General features: G+C 41.6%; 1 protein-coding gene across 6 annotated transcripts in view; it reads right to left on the reverse strand.

The window, feature by feature from the left end:
- The window catches only part of myo3b (myosin IIIB), a 756,411-nt gene that overhangs the window by 422,970 nt on the left and 313,139 nt on the right, over positions 1–20,302 (reverse strand). For all 6 annotated transcript variants that reach the window (XM_068035378.1, XM_068035376.1, XM_068035375.1 and 3 more), the window contains exons 21-22: positions 12,792–12,880; positions 12,452–12,581 (exon numbers count right to left, since the gene is read on the reverse strand). In XM_068035378.1, coding sequence (XP_067891479.1) covers positions 12,452–12,581; positions 12,792–12,880 — 219 coding nt within the window. The remainder of the gene's footprint in view (positions 1–12,451; positions 12,582–12,791; positions 12,881–20,302) is intronic.

A 20,302-nucleotide genomic window follows, 5' to 3' on the forward strand; every position in this document is an offset into this window, starting at 1 on the left:
TTCCCACCACATTGGCAGCGTTGCCCTCATCATTAAATCACAGCTTGTCGCTATCCTATTCCTTTTAGCACCTTATCTTGTTCCACCCCCTTTTATTTATTTATTTTTATTTTGAGATACAGCACTGAAACAGGCCCTTCGGCCCATTGAGTCTGTGCCAACCATCAACCACCCATTTATACTAATCCTACATTAATCCCATATTCCTACCACATCCCCTCAATTCCCCGACCACCTACCTACACTAGGGGCAATTTACAATGGCCAATTTATCTATCAACCTGCAAGTCTTTGGCTGTGGGAAGAAACCGGAGCCCCCGGCTGAAACCCACGCGGTCACAGGGAGAACTTGCAAACTCCGCACAGGCAGCACCCAGAATCGAACCCAGGTCGCTGGAGCTGTGAGGCTGCAGTGCTAACCACTGCGCCACTCTTTTTGAACATAAGATCTGAACTTTCTTCCTAATCTATTCCATCTTGTTACCTCTCTCTCCACTTACAAAAACCTTCACTAAAATTATTTTTGACCATGTCCTCCCCCCACCCCGCTTTGTGAAGCACCTCAGCATGTATATTACATTAAAGGTACTATATACATATGAAGCACCTTGGAGCATTTCACTACGTTATAGGTGCTATTTGAATGCAAGTTTTTGGGCTTTTTTGCTTAACCATAATAAAACCATAGAACTATAGAAAGGTTATGGCACAGAAGGAGGCCATTCAGCCCATCGTGTCTGCACCGGCTGAAAAAAAACTAGCCGCCCACTCTAATCTCACCTTCCAGAACCTGGTCCATAGCCTTGCAGGTTACAGCACTTTAGGTGCATGTCCAGGTAGCTTTTAGAAGAGTTGAGGGTTTCTGCCTCCACCACCGATCCGGGCAGTGAATTCCAGACACCCACCACCCCCTGGGTGAAATGGTTTTTCTTCATGTCCCCTCTAATCCTTCTACCAATCACCTTAAATCTGTGCCCCCGGTAACTGACCTCTCTGCTAGGGGAAACCGGTCCTTCCTGTCTACTCTATCTAGGCCCCTCATAATTTTGTACACTCCAATTAAGTCACCCATCAGCTTCCTCTGTTCTAAGGAAAACAATCCTAGCCTATCCAATTTTTCCTCATAGCTGCAACGTTTGAGCCCTGGCAACATTCTTGTAAATCTCCTCTGTATTCTTTCCAGAACAATTATGTCCTTTCTGTAATGTGGTGACCAGAACTGTACGCAATATTCCAGCTGTGGCCTAACCAGCATTTTATACAGTTCCAGCATTACATTCTGCTTTTGTATTCTATGCCTCAGCCAATAAAGGAAAACATGCCATATTCCATCTTCACCACTCTATCTACCTGTCCTGCTACCTTCAGGGACCTGTGGATATGCACTCCAAGGTCTCTCACCACTTCTACCCGCACCCAATATCCTCCCATTTATTGTGTAATCCCTTGCTTTGTTTGCCCTCCTTAAATGCATTACCTCACACTTCTCCGGATTGAATTCCATTTGCCATTTTTCTGCCCACTCAACCAAAACATTGATACCAATCTGGAGTCTACAGCTATCCTCTTCACTATTAACTACACGGCCAATTTTTGTGTCATCTGCAAATTTCCCAATCATGCCTCCTACATTTAAGTCCAAATCATTAATAAACACCACAAACAGCAAGGGACCCAACACTGAGCCCTGTGGAATGCCACTGGAAACCACTTTCCATTCACAAAAACATCCATCGACCACTACCCTTTGTTTCCTGTCAATGAGCCAATATCACTTGCCACATTCCCCTGTATCCCATGGGCTTTCATTTTTCTGACCAGTCTACCATGTAGGATTTTGTCAAATGCCTTACGAAAATCCATGTAGACCACATCCACTGCACTACCCTCATCAATCCTCCTTCTTACTTCCTCAAAAAATTCAATCAAGTTAGTAAGACATGACCTTCCCTTAACAAATCCATGCTGACTATCCCTGATTAATCCATGCCTTTCTAAGTGGCAGTTTATCCTATATCTCAGAATTGATTCTAATAATTTACCCACCAACGAAGTCAGACTGACCGGCCTATAATTATTTGGCCTATCACTCGCACCCTTTTTAAACAATGGTACAACGTTTGCAGACCTCCAATCCTCTGGTACCTCGCTTGTATCTAGTTAGGCTTTGAAGATGATCCTCAGAGCATCCGCTATTTCCTCCCTGGCTTCTTTTAATAACCTGGGATACAATCCATCTGGCCCTGGCAATTGATCCACTTTCAAGGATGTCAGACCCTTTCTTTGGTATTTTTTGGTGCAATAATAGTATTTTGAGCCTGGAAACTAATGTTGGTGATATTAGTAGATAGACATTTAACACTGTTCATATGAAATTTTGTCTGCTGCTATAATTTTGGCATTAATACATTCATTTTAAACAGGTTAATAGCTGTATTAAAATAGAAGACAAAGGAGTATCATAAAAATGCATATCACTTTCATCCACAAATATTGTCAGCAATAATTTATAGGCCTTTTTAAAAATAAAGATTCTTATTACAACAGCTGCCATATTGTCTTCTGTTCTTCATCAGAATAGGGCTACTCACATTACCTTGACTATGTGTTATTTGCAATCTGTGCTTTGGCAGCCAATATCTGATGTACATCTTTGGATTCCACAAGGGAAGAGATAGTTTATTCAGATTCAGAACTTGAGCCTTGTGTTTAAGGCAAGGAGTATTACTCTCTTGCCATTTCTCTTTATCCTTCATCATTCTGCATCTTCATTAATATATAACTCTTCAAAAGTGATGTTCAATCAAAATTAAAAGTCAATTGATCAAACAGCTTTCTGAACAATTTTACAATGTTTCATCAATGGTAGTTTTGCTTTCCATGGAAGCAAGATAAGTCAAGAATAAGATCTACATAGCTCATAGGTTTCAGAAATAGTTGGGGATAAATAATTTTAAAGGCCAAACACCATTCATAATTATCCATTTAGTAGCGGGTTCAAGATTTGTCATCAGCCTGCACTAATAATATTGAATTGAATTAATAGGGAAAAAAATTATATCATAAGGAAGTGGAATATAAATGTATAAGAATTAAGTGTGATACGTCTTAGTAATGAAGAAGTTGTATCATTGAGGATTATATGTAAGCACTAATATTATGCATAGCAACATTTGTATGTGCACATAGCCTTATTCTTCTGAGCAGCCCCAGTACACTGGTACACCAAGTGAACAAAGAGGATAGAAAGAGAGGCGGATGGTTACAATTTTCCCTCCTGCCATCTGAGCAATGTTCCCTCTGGACACTCCGACAGGAACGACGTGAGAATCTCTCAGTCCTCCACCTGGACTTCAGCACCAATCAGTCCCTCCTGTTATCCTTGACACCCAGACCTGCACTGGCCTTCCACCAAGATCCTACTCTGGTTTGATTTTCTAATCATGCACTTAAACACAAACTGTTCCTGTTCACAGCATTGTTTGACTTTTAGTAACCGTAGGCATAGGGACCAACCTGACGGGGGAAGATGCTGAAATGCTGGACACATCTCCAGGCTATTGTTTTTTCAGTAGCCATTGTCGTAGTTTGATATTTAAAAACAGTTACTGTTAAATGCATTTCAAAGCATTGCATATTCATACAAGTTAAAGAAAAATGCTCCAGGATGATAGGTGGTTGAGATGATAATGAGCTTTGATGGTTGTTTCCAAATAGACTGCAAATAATAAGCAATTCATTAGCTTCTCTTGATGAATGATAAATATCTCAGTGTGTTGGGGAGCTGTTGGTCCTGACACTCAGGAGGGCATCTGGCAGACCTTTCCTTTCTGACTGTGAGTAGCAAAAGATAAAATACAAACACCGACACCAGCAGACAGCCAAGTTTTTGAAAAAGAATTCAGCAAGACAGCAAAGCAGCAAAAGATTCGAGAAAAGTATAATGTGAGAGAGTTAGTAAGAAGTAATCTTGTTCATATAGGCAAGGGAACCAAAGGTTATCGGGGGTAGATGGGAGTGTGGAATTCGAGACACAAACAGATCAGCCATGATCTTACTAAATGGCACAGCAGACTCGAGGCACCGACTTCTGCTCCTAATTCGTACGTTCGTAAATCAAGCTAGACACCACACCGATATGGGAAAGTATACAGGATTCCTTATTCTGTATTATTATGAGTTAGACATTTTACTGTGAAATTAAGCAGCTTATTTATTCATATCAGGCCTTGTCTCACCAAACATTTGCTTGGTTCACTTTCAGAGATTGAAAAATCACTCTTGCAGGAATTGTTGAAACCCTGAATTCGGCTATTTTACAAGTTAATATGGGAAATGTGAGTCAGTTCCAATGAAAGTAAGATGTTCAGACTAGGAGTAACTGGCACCGCTAATCCAAAATGGCACAGTCATCCTATCATATCCTACAGCGGGCATGTCACAGTTCACACAAGATAAGGCAAAACAGATGCTTTCCACACGGTCACTGAATATGCCAAAGTAAACCACATAAAAATATCTTGGGGTCCGGGGGCTGGATTTTAAGAGCCCACCGCCAAGCTCACAAAATGGTGCCAAAGAACCGCTGCAATCTCCTGCACGGCTGCTCAGTTAAATAGATGGGGTGGCCTGGCCCCCACCCCCCAATCATATGGAGGGGGCTGGCTCTCTGTCCACGGCAATGGCGTCAGCTGCCTGTGTGCAGACACTGGCGCCATTTTTAAAGGCAGCCAGCTCTGCCAGCAGATTTAAATTTTTAAAGCTACACCCCGCAAAAGTTGTCAAATAAATTTTTATTACCCCTTTCCCACCCAATAACAATTGCATTAACTATTTTCCCCTTCCCCTCAAAAACACTTACCTTTTAAATCTGGCCTTTCCCCCGCCCAGACTGCACAAAGTTTAAAGTTCACCCTTCCCACCATCCCCTACACACATTATGTTTATTTGACCCCGTCCCCCCACCCAGCATTGAGAATCTTACCTCCTCCACCCTCTCTACCAGTGTCACGCTGGCTTTCCCCAGACGGGAAATTGAAAGTGCGGGGGTGATGACCGCCGCACTGAGGTTCACGGTGAACCCAGAAAATGGAAGGTAGGTTTATTTAAATGTGTTCATTTTATTGATTTAAATACTGAATTTCAGGTCCCATCGCCCAGCGGCAGGGAGGCCGTCATGGGCCCATATCCCAGCTCCCCTCTCCCTCCAACATGGAGCTCGAAGTCATGGGCTTGGTAAAATCCAGCCCTGGGTGTGGGAGAGGTGTACCTTTGGAAAATGCCTGCTAATTTGAATTTTTTTTTCCAAAGTCTTCAAATTAGTTATGTGCTCAGTTAATTGGACCATATTTGGTCTTGCAATACATCTTTACAACTTAAATTTGAAGTGACAATACAATGAAAAACTTTCAACAGATGTGACTTGTATGACTTGTTTTACTGGATTTTCTGTGTAGAAGTGGTACTACAGAGATGGTGTCATTTTATTGGATGGAGCCCTCCATAGCAGGCTTACTTCTACTTTTGCTTTAAAACAATTTTTTGCACAATTTCTACATAATTTTCTACACCTAACAAAACAGCAGATATTAAGTATGGCTGAAGGTTTTGCTTCCAATCAAATATTTTTCTCTACCTTGAACTATGCAATAAATAATTTTCAAACATATTAATTCAGGATTATCTATTCTGAAATTAAGGAAATTATTTTTTAACACACAGGTTATTTGTAAATATTATATCAAGATTATAGCAGAAAAAGAAGAGACAGGTCAATAAGTGCATTTGTTACTCAGAGTAATGAATAGATACACAACGAGATTTGTTTTTTGTTAAAACTTTGTTCTATTCCCTTGTCACAAACAACTAAGACAATTCAGAGCAACACTGCAAATTCTATTTCAGTAAACAATTATTATAATCAGTTTTAATGGACTGTAAAAAAGATGACCTTAAGCAAAATTTGAACCAAAAGATCTTCCTTAGGCTATTACATTACCAATGTGAAGGAATCTGGCTATAATAAGGGGTTATGAGGTTAAAGGAATTATTCTCCTATGAATTAGGGATTAAAAAATTAAAAGTAGTGCTAATCTTCCTAAAAGGTTAAAAGAATTTCATAGACATGCCTTAATAGTAAAGGGCTTGCCTCATCTTAGAGCATAGAGGCAACTTCTGACAGGGGGGGTTCACTCCTAAAAAGTCATGAACCTCATCACACAGCAAAACATTGATAACACAGTTTGCAACTGATCACGTAAGCTACCACAATGTAATAGTTGAGAAGATGGTCTTATGCAGACAGCCCTAGAACACAGTGAACTGAGATTTTGACAAAACTGACCAAACCCAAGAAACTGAATTATAATCTTGAAACACAGTTAGGTGACTAAGGAAATTGACCACCATGACAGGCTCCCACCTTGCTGTCGAATCATAGAAAATTTAAGGCACAGAAGGAGGCCACTTGGTCCATCGTGTCTGTGCCAGCCAAAAAACGATCCACCTATTCTAATCCCACCTTCCAGCTTTGGTCCGTAGCCCTGCAGATTACGGCACTTGAGGTGCATATCCAGACTCCTTTTGAATGAGTTGAGGGTCTCTGCCTCAACTACCCTTTTAGGCAGTGAGTTCCAGACCCCCACTACCCTCTGGGTGAAAAAGTTATTCCTCATCTCCCCTCTAATTTTTGACCAATCACTTTAAATCTATGCCCCCTCATCACTGACCTTTCTGCTATGGTGAATAAACCCTTCATCTCCACTCTATCCAGGCCCCTCAAAATTTTGTACATCTCAATCAAATCTCCCCTCAGCCTTCTCTGTTCCAAGGAGAACAACCCCAGCCTAGCCAATCTTTCCTCATAGCTGCATTTTTCCAGTCCTGGCAACACCCTCGTAAATTTCCTCTGTATCCTCTCTAGTGCAATTACATTCTTTCTGCAACAAGGTGACCAGAAGTGCACACAGTACTCAAGTTGTGGCCTAACCAATGAGTTATATAGTTCCAGCATAACCTCCCTGCTCTTGCATTCTATACATTGGCTAATAAAGGAAAGGAATCCATATGCCTTCTTAACCACCTGTCCTGCTACATTCAGAGATCTGTGGACATTCACTCCAAGGTCCTTCACTTCCTCTACACTTCTCAGTTTTTTCCTATTTATCATGTATTCCTTTGCCTTATTTGACCTCTCCAAATGCATCACCTCACACTTCTCCATGTTGAATTCCATTTGCCACTTTTCTGCTCATCTGGCCAGACCATCAATATCTTCCTGCAGCCTACAGCTATCCTCCTCGCTATCTACCACACAGCCAATCTTTGTGTTGTCGGCAAACGTCTTGATCATGCCCCCTACATTTAGGTCCAAATTGTTCATATATACCACAAAAAGCAGGGGACCCAGTACTGAGCACTGCGGAACGCCACTGGAAACAGCCCTCCAGTCACTAAAACACCCATCAACAATTACCCTTTGTTTCCTGCCACTGAGCCAATTTTGTATCCAACTTGCTGCATTTCCCAGGATCCCATGGGATTTTATTTTCTTAACCAGTCTGCCATGTGGGACCTTGTCAAAAGCCTTGCTAAAGTCCACATTGGCCTAGCCTTTCTTAGAAATCAGACAAGGTGGATCTTAACCAGAAATTAACAGTTATACAGCCTTATTTGGGAAATAGGAGGGGATGCAAGAGAGGCAACACCCCTATGTGTAAAAACGTTAGTTATGCAGCTCAGCAACAGTACCAATATTGGAACCACACAGTGGATCTTTAGATTCGTTGGATTCACTCCAGTGTTTCTCATGGCAAAGGTTCTGCTAGTGTGGTGCAGCGACAATAGCTCTCCCCTTAATTGGGATACAGGTATCTTGATAAACTCTGTAGCTTTCGACTCGGGGATTTAAGGTAAATATTGCTTTAAATATTGATGGATATCGCAAATATTTTACTGTAACAATATTTAGTCTTAAAACTTGGATTCTCTACTAGAAATAAGATTATAATTTCTTTTTTTCCCTAGAACTATTAACAATGTGATTGACTTCCACTCACATGAGAATTGCATGTTCGGTTCTTTAATAAACTTTTATTTAATTTAGAAAATACCTTGTCTCATATAGTCTTCGAGAACCTGTCTCCGTACACTCTTCAGTGGGGAGATATATTATAGAGGAGAGATGCCCGGACCCTTATAATGTCTAGGTTGTTATAATCTGGCTAAAACTTGTTAAAAAGGCAATCTGAAAAACAGTAACATTTTCATCTGGTTCCTTTCCTTTGGGGGGTAGTTAGATCAGTTCTTCAGACACATTCAAGTGTCTGTGAGATCTGTCTTTCTCAACCTTAAGTGACAGTGATCATCTGGGGAGAAAGCCTGATCGGGAGGGTCTCAAAAAGGGCTAGGATTATAATCCACTTCACTAAAAAGCTAAAAACCAGCTAAAATTTGAATCCCCGTGTTAAATTCACTTCAGCCAAATTGAAGTGATTCCCAAATGCCAAGTTTTTTTAGCCTGAGAGGGTTGCTGGAAGAAACGTCCTTACAGATAAAGTTACGCAAATCACTTTTTCTGCATCCACCAAGCAGCTTACTGGACAGAAATAATTGCAAGGAAGAGATGACCATCAGCCCTTTGCAAACTCTTGGTTGGGATAGTAACCACATTGGATTGAATGCTAGTTTAAAATAGTGTAAGTAAATGCATTTAACATCTTTTTAATTCTTATAACCTTGCAAAGGTGATTAGAATTTATTGTGTAATAGGCAAAAACTATATTGCTTGCCTCTGCTTTGGTGTAAAATTTCTATAATTAACTGCCATTTTTTAACAACAAAATGAACAATGCACTGCAAGTAATGATAGTCTGAAAACTCTCAAGAAATAGTCAACCTTGCATTTCATAATTAAAAAATTCCCATGGGGCAGATTTCCTCTGCTTTCTATTTGTCAAAATTGGATGCTGTGACTGTGGATGGACAATTTTGCACAAAGTCTATTTACCTTAATTACAATGCAACATAGGGCACATTTTCAACTATAACTATTTCATTTTAGAGAAAAAAAAATTTAGGCACATTATAAAAAGTCATATCACAATGTTTAAAGCAAAGCTTTAACCTTGTCATATCCATTCTCTTTTTTGGATATATATATATATATATAGACACACACACACACACACCTAATCATGAACTGTACTAATAAAAACATTAACTTGATTTCCTCTTGTAACCATTTGCTGAAACTATCCACTCCATGTTGCTATCTCGCAATCCAGCCAATAGAAATCATATGAGCGAGGCCTCCACTGATCTTTCAATGATTTGACTGAAACCCGAGAAATCAAATGATCAATACTGCCCTACTTTTCTGGCAATATAATTGGCCCATTTTGTGACAAGTTTTGCTCTGGACTGATCATTGAAAAGCACATGCTAATGTTGTTATTTTTCTTCTTGTATTCAGATTGGTCCATGGAAAATTATACAACCTATTTATCTAGCATTTTGATCAGGAGATTGGCAGCTATTAATAACTAATATCCTGCTTGCAACAATCTTCCTCTCCAGTTGAAAACAAGAAGTGTCCTGCTCACAATAGGCTGAATCTTACTGGCCCCCAGGTGGTGGCAATGAAGGTAAAGGGCTGGTAAAATAGTGGGGAGCCACATCAGGATGGCTCCTCATCGCTATCCCGCTGCCGGGGAAGTTTCCCAGCAGTGGGCAGGAGGCGGGCTATGAGGAGGATCAGCTGCCTGCTCCACAGAGGCGGGCAGCCAATTTGCATAATTAAGGTTCCAATTATGGGCGATTTTATGGGGCCGCCGGCATTTTGATGACAGTGGAACGGCCCTTGCCCCTGCCACTTGGGGGAGGCCATCAGCTTCATGGAGGTGGCCTCCCTGCAGCGGCCCAGTGGGGGCCATCGGAGCCAGAGACTCCATGGTCCAAAAAGGGGGCTGTTGGCATGAGAGGCAGCCCCCGCAGTCCCAATCCCCCTGGAGGGGTTTCCCCTCCATCCTTTGGGGCCTATTGCCTCCATCATGAGCTGCCCCCGACTTCTCCTGCCTGCTTGAGCAGTGGCAACCTCTCTTGGTGGCGCTGATGAGGCTTCAGTGCTGCCGGCCCTCTGATTGCACCGACAGAATCAGGAGCCTGTCCACCATCCTTAATTGGATAGTGGGCCCGCAGGCAGCCAATTAGGAGGCTGCGTGCGACAAAATTGCCGTGCCGATCCCGCTGTGGGCAAGTGCAGGCTCGGAATCCACTTCTCACCGTAATGATGGGGTTCCAAAGCCCAGAGTAAAATTCCAATATTCTTCAACCTACTACATTGAGATTTTCCCTTTTAGCTTAAAGTACTATGGCTTGACTTATTGTATTTACCTTGCCTCTTTTGTTTTGGACTCCTGCTCTCCTACTCTGGAGACACCATTTGGCTGAATTGTGTTCTCATTTGGCCAATTTTCATCTTTTCATCTCATACTAATTTTTCTTTTCAGGGCTCTTTTTAAAGATGCAATAATTGTTCTTTGTCCATTTTAGGAGGCATTATTTATGTAGCAGTCTCAACCTTGGGCGGCACAGTGGCGCAGTGGTTAGCACCGCAGCCTCACAGCTCCAGGGACCCGGGTTCAATTCTGGGTACTGCCTGTGTGGAGTTTGCAAGTTCTCCCTGTGTCTGCGTGGGTTTTCGCCGGGTGCTCCGGTTTCCTCCCACCGCCAAAGACTTGCAGGTGATAGGTAAATTGGCCATTGTAAATTGCCCTTAGTGTAGGGAATATGGGATTACTGTTGGGTTAGTATAAATGGGTGGTTCTTGTTCGGCACAGACTTGGTGGGCCGAAGGGCCTGTTTCAGTGCTGTATCTTGAAATAAATTTCACTTGATTCTTTTTACGCTGAGCCTTATTCTGTTCTTTTCACGGTCAGTTGCTCCTGATCAAGTTTTTTAAATTCAACATTTTTTCTAATGTAATCTGAATGGCATTTCTGCTCTGGAATAAATTTTGGAGGTGAATGATCCTTTTCAATATGTAAATTGCTCCCCGAGTAAGTTTTAAAATCAAAAATTTGTTTTATATCAGCCTTGATGCTACTTTTGCTGCTGACTGAATATTTTAGATTTTTTTTGAAAAAGAGCAGTATTTAGAAGGATCAGCCATTTCACCAATTCCCTTCTGTGTTTCTTTTTTTTACATCAAACATTTCTGTTGTTTTGAAATATGCCAATTGTGTTTAAAAATCTTTTGAAATAAACTCTCCAAAAAGTAATTGTGATTTTAAATAACACATTTGCCATTTCAGCCGATCAAACCCCATTGGCAGTCATTTTAAGAGCAGAATCCATTTTCAACACATTACTTTTCATTTTATTTTTCAATATTTTTCATAATCAAAGCTGATACATCAGTCTCAATTTCTGTACAACACATCCATAATCCTCAGTATTTTTAAATACAACCATTTTAAGGGCATGCATTTGTCATATCAGCAAATCATATTAATCTAACTAACTCATCTATCTAATTAAGGCGGCATATGGAATTCTTTCCTCTGTTAGCTGATAGCAGGGAGGTTATACTGGAACTGTATAAATCATTGGTTAGGCTGCAACTTGAGTACTGTGTGCAGTTCTGGTCACCTCATTAAAGAAAGGATGTAAAAGAGAGGGTACAGAGGAGATTTACGAAGATGTTGCCAAGACTGGAAAAATGCAGGTTACTCTCCTCGGAACAGAGAAGGCTGAGGGGAGGTCTGACTGAAACACACAGAATTGTGAGGGATCTGGATAGAGTGGATATGAAGGGCTATTTACTTTAGCAGAGAGGTCAGTGACTAGGGGGCATAGATTTAAAGTGATTGGGAGAAAGATTAGAGGAGAGATGAGGAACTTTTTTTCATCCAGAGGGTGGTGGGGGTCTGGAACTCACTGCCTGAAAAGGGTAGTAGAGGCAGAAACCCTCAACTCGTTTAAAAGGTGTCTAGATATGCACCTGAAGTGCCGTAACCTGCAGGGCTCTGGACCAAATGCTGGAAGGTGAGATTAGACTGGGTAGCTTGTTTTTCCGCCACACAGACACAATGGGCCAAGTGGCCTCTTTGTGCCATAAATTTTCTATGATTCCAACTGTGGAGATCTTTACATGTACTCCACAGATAACTTTCACCATTCAGGTATTCACGTTAATTCATAATTTATGTTTGTTTCTTATTTGGAATTTATTGATTCAAGTATTATTTCCTGGGACACCTAGAATACAGTCTCTTTTATGTCACACCTATAAACTAAAGGCCATATATCAACAATATTCATCTTAGTTTGTTCTATAAGCAATACCACAGGAAGTACAGTAGTTTTAAATAATATTCATTTTAATATATTATGCAATAGGAGCCATTATCACCTGCTGTGTGCTATGAAGAAAATCCAAGATTAATCCTACCTGTTTTAGTGAGTGGACTGGAAAAGAGTTGCTGAAGCAATTTATTTTCCGATGTCCTAAGTACTACCACTATATCTGCAGGAAGTGTGTCTCTATTTTTTTCAAGGAAACCACTTGGATCATAAAAAACCTGTTTAAATATTTTAAACATTATTGTACTAGCTGATATTCTGTGTTATCACAATTTATTATCAGACATAACAGATACCCTGCCACAGGGACAGAAGCTAGTATATTTTAATTATGAGGTGCTCTATATTTTAATGTCAAAATTATCGTACGTTTCATCAAAATTAATACAAAAGAACTGTCTTTTCTCATTTAAAATTTTTGTTTATACCTTGCCAGCATAGTGCTTGATTCCAAAACACAGTTCCACGCCTTTTGGTCTCCAAAAGTAATTTGTTCGTAGGTTGTCTTCAAATTTATCTGTAATATATGAAGTAAACAACTTGTTTTAATGCAATGCTCATTTCATACTTTGAGTATCCACACGAGGATTAAGCTGAGTGCATATGTTAATGGGAAAAGTGAAATGCAGCACACTTTTTTCCATATTCTCCATCCTAAACTTTACTAATAACCTTGAATAAAAATTTAGTTATATAGATTAACAATTTAGTATTGAGGTTTAACCTTAATTTATGGGCCTGTAAATTTTCAAGTTTTTCTTTAAAAAATATCCCAATGCTTACCAGAAAGAACAAAGTGGTTAATTGTAAGCTTCAGTAGTAATTTTGTCAGGAATGGATCAGGCATGATTGTATTACATGTGCTGCTGTATTCAAATTTTTGGATTAACCCTTGCAAATTAAGATGCATTTATTTGCATTTGGTTACTTTAAATGATTTATCACAAAATGCAACATGGCATGTATCGTGTATGTTGGACATGTGCACTATATAACAAAATTGACCACACGACAGAGTAGGTAGTGGGCACAGAAATCAGTATACCTTCCCCCAACCAACCACCCCCACACCACACCCCAATGGCACCAGTGAGAGATCCAGACTATTTTGATGGCCAGGCCTCATTTGAATTGCACAGTCAAGATAGATGCCCATTTGTGTACAATGATTTGGAGGGAGGCATATCCAGCAGGTCTGAGGCCTAATTAAAACCTCTCTTAAAGCAAAGGTGTCTTTTAATTTCTCATTTACTTCTGGTGCATATTTGGTTATTTTGGTAAGAAATTTCTGCTGCTAGGGCACCGTGTTTTAGGGATGCTGTGGTGGAAGTCCTGATGGAGAGGACAAGGGTTAAGAGACTCTAACCCATAGACGGCAGACAGGTGCCCAGGTTCGTTCAATAAGAAATAACTGAGAATATAAATACCAGAAGTATCGTCCCCAAGACATGTGCGCAATGCAAGATAAAGATCAATGAACTTACCCAGACCAGAAAGATGAGAATGATATCTTGCCGTTTCTTTTTCTTAGCATGATGTTCTAGCATGGCACACTACTACCCACCGACCTCCTATCCCCAGCACACCAAATCCTTCCCTCCCCAGCTCCAAATGCATCTCCTTTACTAACAACAGTACACAAGACCTGGACGACATTCAGGCTTGGGCTGATAAGTGGCAAGTAAACTTCACGCCACACAAGTGCCAGGCAATGACCATCTCAAACGAGAGAGAATCTAACCATCTCCCCTTGACATTCAATGGCATTACCATCACTGAATCCCCCACTATCAACATCCTGGGGTTACCATTGACCAGAAACTGAACTGGACCAGCCACATAAATGCTGTAGCTACACGACCAGGTTAGAGTCTGGGAATCCTGCGGCGAGTAACTCACCTCCTGACTCCTGAATGCCTGTCCACCATCTACAAGGCACAGATCAGGAGTGTAATGGAATACTCTCCATTTTCCTGAATGGGTGCAGCTCCAACAACTCTCAACAAGCTCACCGCCATCCAGGATAAAGCTTGGTTGGCACCCAATCCACCACCTGCAACATTCAATCCCTCTACCAATAATGCACACGGCAGCAGTATGTACCATGTACAAGATGCATTGCAGCAACGCACCAAGGCTCCTCCAACAGCATTTTCCAAATCCGTGACTTCTACCACCTAGAAGGACAACGGCAGCACGTGCAGGGGAACACCACCACCTGCAGGTTCCCCTCCAAGCCACACACCATCCTGACTTGGAATTATATCGCCGTTCCTTCACTGTGGTTGGGTCAATATCCTGGAATTCCCTACCTAACAGCACTGTCAGTGTACCTACATCCCAAGGAAGGCATATGGGATACTTGCCTTTATTAGCCGAGACATAGAATATAAGAGCAGGGAGGTTATGATGGAGCTGCATAAAACACTAGTTAGGCTATAGCTGGAATACAGTTCTGGTCACCACACTACAGGAAGGATTTGATTGCACTGGAGAAGGTGCAGAGGAGATTCACCAGGATGTTGCCTGGGCTGGAGCATTTCAGCTATGAATAGAGACTGAAAAGGCTAGGGTTCGTTTCCTTGGAGCAGAGAAGGCTGAGGGGGGACCTGACTGAGGTGTACAAGATTATGAGGGGCATTGATAGGTTAGATAGGAAGAAACTTTTTCCCTTGGCGGAGGGGTCAAGAACCAGGGGGTATAGATTTAAGTTAAGAGGCAGGAGGTTTAGGGGGGATTTGAGGAAAAATGTTTTCACCCAGAGGGTGGTTGGAATCTGGAATGCACTGCCTCAAGAAGTGGTGGAGGCAGGAACCCTCACAACATTTAAGAAGTATGTAGATGAGCACTTGAAACGCCACAGGCTACGGGCCAAGTGCAGGAATATGGGATTAGAATAGTTGGGTGCTGGATGGCCGGCACAGACACGATGGGCCGAAGGGCCTGTTTTTGTGCTGTATAACTCTATGACACTAAGGACTGCAGCGTTCAAGAAGGCAGCTCACCACCACCTTCTCAAGGGCAATTAGGCATGGGTCAGCGACGCCCATATCCCTCGAATGAATAAAAAAAACTTTGAAAAATGAAGTCCGCAACTGCTGCACAACCACCTGTTGAGCTGCAGACTACTATGGAAAATGTGGACACCCTGCAGCAGAACCCCTGGGCTGAGGTCTTGAACTCAAGGATAGCTTCCATCACTGATGCTCTGACTGGGACTCTGAAGACTTGGATTCCAACCCCCAATGTCTGTTTTGTCTCGATTCACCACAGTAGGTAACCTGATAATGCAGACTTTAAGAACCTCATTGCTGCTCACATGAATACCTCCACACAGATGGCTGGCCATGTTTGGTGGTGACCAGCACAGGAGATTGGTAGGAGTGGGCATTGATGTTGGAGCTCAGGGCAGTACCTCATCTGTAGCACTCAAGCATCCTGCTCTAATGACTGCAGATGTGTCAGACATATACACCCATACAAAGATGGCTTATTCTGCCATCTGTGCTCATGGCCCTTTGGTCACAGACAAACAGCAAGTTTCGCAGAGTGTAAGCCTTTTCTATTCCTGAAGGAATGTCACTGGGGACCTTATGGCCACATGCATTAGTAATGACCTGCAGCTTTGGGGAATCCAGGAAGGCAGTAAAAGTGCAGGGTTCATTTGCATTGCTTGCTTTCCACAGGAAAATTGATGAGTTAACTGGGCTGAGCAAAAAAGTCAGTGTGACCTGTAAGCAACTATGCAATGCAAGTTGGACAATTTCACATATCACCTGCTGTTGCTTGGAAGTACCGAGAGGCAAGGGAATTGTGACTGCGATAACCAATGACAGTACCACCCCTGTCCCGAAAGTTTTTTCTAGATTTAACTGCAGGGCACTGCAGAGTTCCTTCAAAACTTCCTTAGGGCAAGTAGGTTCTTAAACAGATTCCTCAGGCCATTTCCATCAATGATTACCTTGGCTATATACAGGAGGACCAACAGAATAGTAAATCCTATTTGATGAATTGAGATGAAAATGCACCTTTAAACATGCCTCCTTTGATTGTTTTCCCCCTTCAGACCTACAAAAGGAGAGGGATGACCATAGGGATCCCAAATTACTCTTACAGGCAGCTCACAATGATAGTTCCCTAGGCAAACAGTCACATAGAGCACATGGGCTACACTTCTAGAAATCTCAAACTTCAGTTTGGAAAACATGAAAAACAGCAAAGAAGCATTGAATATTGACATAAATAGAGCAGTTACTGGCAATGCTTGCATCTTAAGAGAAAGGAACCATCATGGTGAACATGCATCACCTGTTGGAAATAGGAATGGAGTCTAAAGTAGTATGCCACTGTTCTCAATGCATTATGGAGCTGTAGCCACATTACCACACTTCTAGCACCTTAATGAGACTATATCCATTCACAAACCCAGTGTCACAGGTTATTTCCCAGCAAGTTATGGAGCTTTTTAGGCACTGTGTGGTCAGCTGATCAGCAGGACTCTGCACATGGGAAAGCAGGGCAGAAGTGCTGTGAACACTGAACATCCTATTGGCGGCCCCAGTACAAAAGCTTCAAGGGTTCCATGCAACATCTGCAGGTGTATTATTCATTCATGTTAACACAAATGCACTCATTTGTTTGCATCCTAAAAAATCACCATAGCAACCAAACGCAGATGCACTCCAGTTCCTAAGTACCTCTAGATGAACCCTAATAATTCCGACCAATCAAACGTGCAAATGCACACAAGTTAATTAAAATTAAAGCACAAATAATGGTGCACACTGTATAGTTACTTATTACAAAGCTAATTTCTGCAGGAACACAGTTCAAAATTTGGCAGATTTGAGAATCAAGCATTGGACATTAGGCCAATCCTGTGACGTGAAGTTTTACTCAACAAATATATCAACAGGTTTGATCCACTTTACAGTTCTTCCCCACAACCCCCTCCCCCCCGAACCCAACACCACCAAACCCACCCCACCAAATGTATTTCTTTGACACTAAACTCCTGCTCCTGCGATGAACAAGTATTTTCTTTTTGGATAGTTTGGACTATTCAACTCTACCTTTCAAAGGTCATACACAGAAGTAAAATGAAATTAAAACTGCAGCATCTGAAATAATAGGAACCCAGTATTACAACCTTAATGAGATCATTAATGTGAAAAATACAGGCTATGAACCCCCAGATCAATTTCAAAATTTCATGTTTTCCGACTTTTATTATAACAACAGGGCGGCACAGTGGCGCAGTGGTTAGCACCGCAGCCTCACAGCTCCAGCGACCCGGGTTCAATTCTGGGTACTGCCTGTGTGGAGTTTGCAAGTTCTCCCTGTGTCTGCGTGGGTTTCCTCCGGGTGCTCCGGTTTCCTCCCACATGCCAAAGACTTGCTGGTTGATAGGTTAATTGGCCATTATAAATTGCCCCTAGTATAGGCAGGTGGTAGGGAAATATAGGGACAGGTGGGGATGTGGTAGGAATATGGGTTTAATGTAGGATTAGTATAAATGGGTGGTTGGTGGTCGGCACAGACTCGGTGGGCCGAAGGGCCTGTTTCAGTGCTGTATCTCTAAACTAAACTAAAAGAAATCTCCAATTAACTGAATAGTACTTTGTAAGTCGTCAATACCTCAAATTACAAATAAAGATATTTTCTTTATTTGAAAATCTCACACCACCCTGATATGTTACACAGTCTTTTTGGATGGCAAAATCCTTTGCAGTTAAAATTCCTAAACTCCTTCCAGTTGCAATGGGTTTGATCTCCCAGACCTTTTCAAGAATCAATGTCCTCTCCACTCACTTCTCCGAGCACTTCCGGCTGGGACGTCCATGAATAAGGCGATTCCTGGTGATCCTGCTGGTCTTCTACTTCTCCCGAAGCTTCGACTTTCATAATAGGTTCAAGTCTTCGCAGCCTTTTACTGTAACAGGCTTCTGAAAGCAGATGTCTCCCCTCTCTCTCTCTTGAGATGGCAACCGCTGGTTTCTTCTCTTACAACTTGCTGTGAGGCTGCAACCACTGAGTTCCCTTCTTCTAGTCTGCCTTGAGGCCACAACTATTGGTTTCTTCTCTTACAGCCTGTTTACCTTCAGAAAGTCTGCTAAATTTATCTGGACTCAGAAGTCAATAGCTTACTGTATTATTCCAAAAATTCAGAGTCCACAGTCTGGTTTCACAAAGCCACTTGGGCCTTTCCATTGTTCCCAGGTGCTAACAGCTGCCTGGTCCATTTACATCTTCCACATTACTGGCTCCTTGTTTTATAACCCATAAGTCTGGGAGTCAAAAGCCCATTGCTCTTCAGGTGTTAGTCCTGCAGTCTCTGTTTTTCAGAAGAAAATCTTTGATCTGTGTTCTCTATTGTTCTGGTAACCTTTCGCAGAGTGGAGGTGAGGACAGCTGACCTTCCAGACTCCATCTTGAAATTTAAAAAATCCCAATTTTTAAAACACGATCACGTTACAAGGTCCAGCATTCATAACACCCAGAAGAAAGGGAAGCTAACGACACAGAAAATTAAAACAATTATGAAAACTTAAATGCTCAGAAATAATGGGACTGAAGATCATCATGCAGAAGAGGTAATCAAGGAGCTTAATGGGTTTCCTTATCTAAATACAAAAGTGAAATACTACGGATGCTGGAAATTTGTATCAAGAGCAAAAAATGGTTAAAATATTCAGCAGCTCAGGCAGCGTCTGTGGAGAGAAAAACAGAATTAACGTTTCAGTTCTGTGTGACCTTTCATCATCAACCTCTTGGGGGTCACTAGTGACCAAAAGCTTAACTCAACCTACCATAAAACAGCATGGTATCAAGGGCACGGCAGAGGCTGCGTACTCTGAAATGAGAGGCTCACCTCCTGATCCATAAAGCCTCTTTACCAAGTGCAAGACTCAGATCAGTAATGTGATGGAATACTCACACCATCCAGATTGAAGCAGCCACTTAATTGGTCGTCCTGCCACTGAGCTCAAATTCGAAACTCCACTATCAGCATACTATAGTTCTCATATATACTATCTTCAAGATTCCCTGCAGCAATTCACCAAGCATACTCTGATTTTGATAACCTCTTACACTAAAGACAAAAGCAGCAACATTTTGGGAACCTGACTTGGTATCACCATTGATTCATTATTCCCAGCCAAAATCCTGCAATTTCCCACCCTAGATCATCATGGGAATACCATTACCATCACCATAAGACCTGCAGTGGTTAAGAAGGCAGCCACCACTTTCTTAAAGCAACTAGAAATGGGCAATAAATGCAACCTTGCCAGCACTGCCCACGTAAAACATGAACAAATAAAAATAACTTTGGTGGCAAAGCCTTCAGTTTCCCTGATTCTACCCTTTTGAACACCCTCCCTAAACCTTTTTGCACAATTCTTTGTCTCTTTGACCTGCCTTTAGGTCATCCCACAAACATTTCCTTCCTGGCATGGCATCCAATTTAATTATGCCTATTTTTGCGATGTATCGTTGGCCATTTTGTGTGTTAAAGGCCCTGCATAAATGTAGATTATTTGGTGTTATTCTTACTACTTCGGCCTCAGTAAAGACTGCTAACTTTAAAACAAGGGATATGAACTTCCCAGTGACCGTTAAAGAATCACATGACCAGATTTCACGTCTCAAGATTTTCACAAGAACTAAGCTAAAATTCAACATTAACTAAACAGTACTTACTAGTAAATTACACTAAATTACAGAGAAAGATATTTCCCACTAACTCATTAACACACTCAAAAACCCCACACCACATTTATACGTCACACTGTGCTCTCATCGACAAAAGTATCCTTACAGTTAAAAGTCCCAGACTCCACCCAACTGCCAAGGGTTGGATCTCCCAGTGTCCTTCTCAAAGCCAACGTCCTCTCCACTCATTTCGTCCGAGCACATTCGACTGGACTTCCGTTAA

The sequence above is a fragment of the Heterodontus francisci genome, chromosome 7 (genome assembly GCF_036365525.1).
Source record: "Heterodontus francisci isolate sHetFra1 chromosome 7, sHetFra1.hap1, whole genome shotgun sequence".
In the NCBI taxonomy this organism is placed as follows: domain Eukaryota; kingdom Metazoa; phylum Chordata; class Chondrichthyes; order Heterodontiformes; family Heterodontidae; genus Heterodontus; species Heterodontus francisci.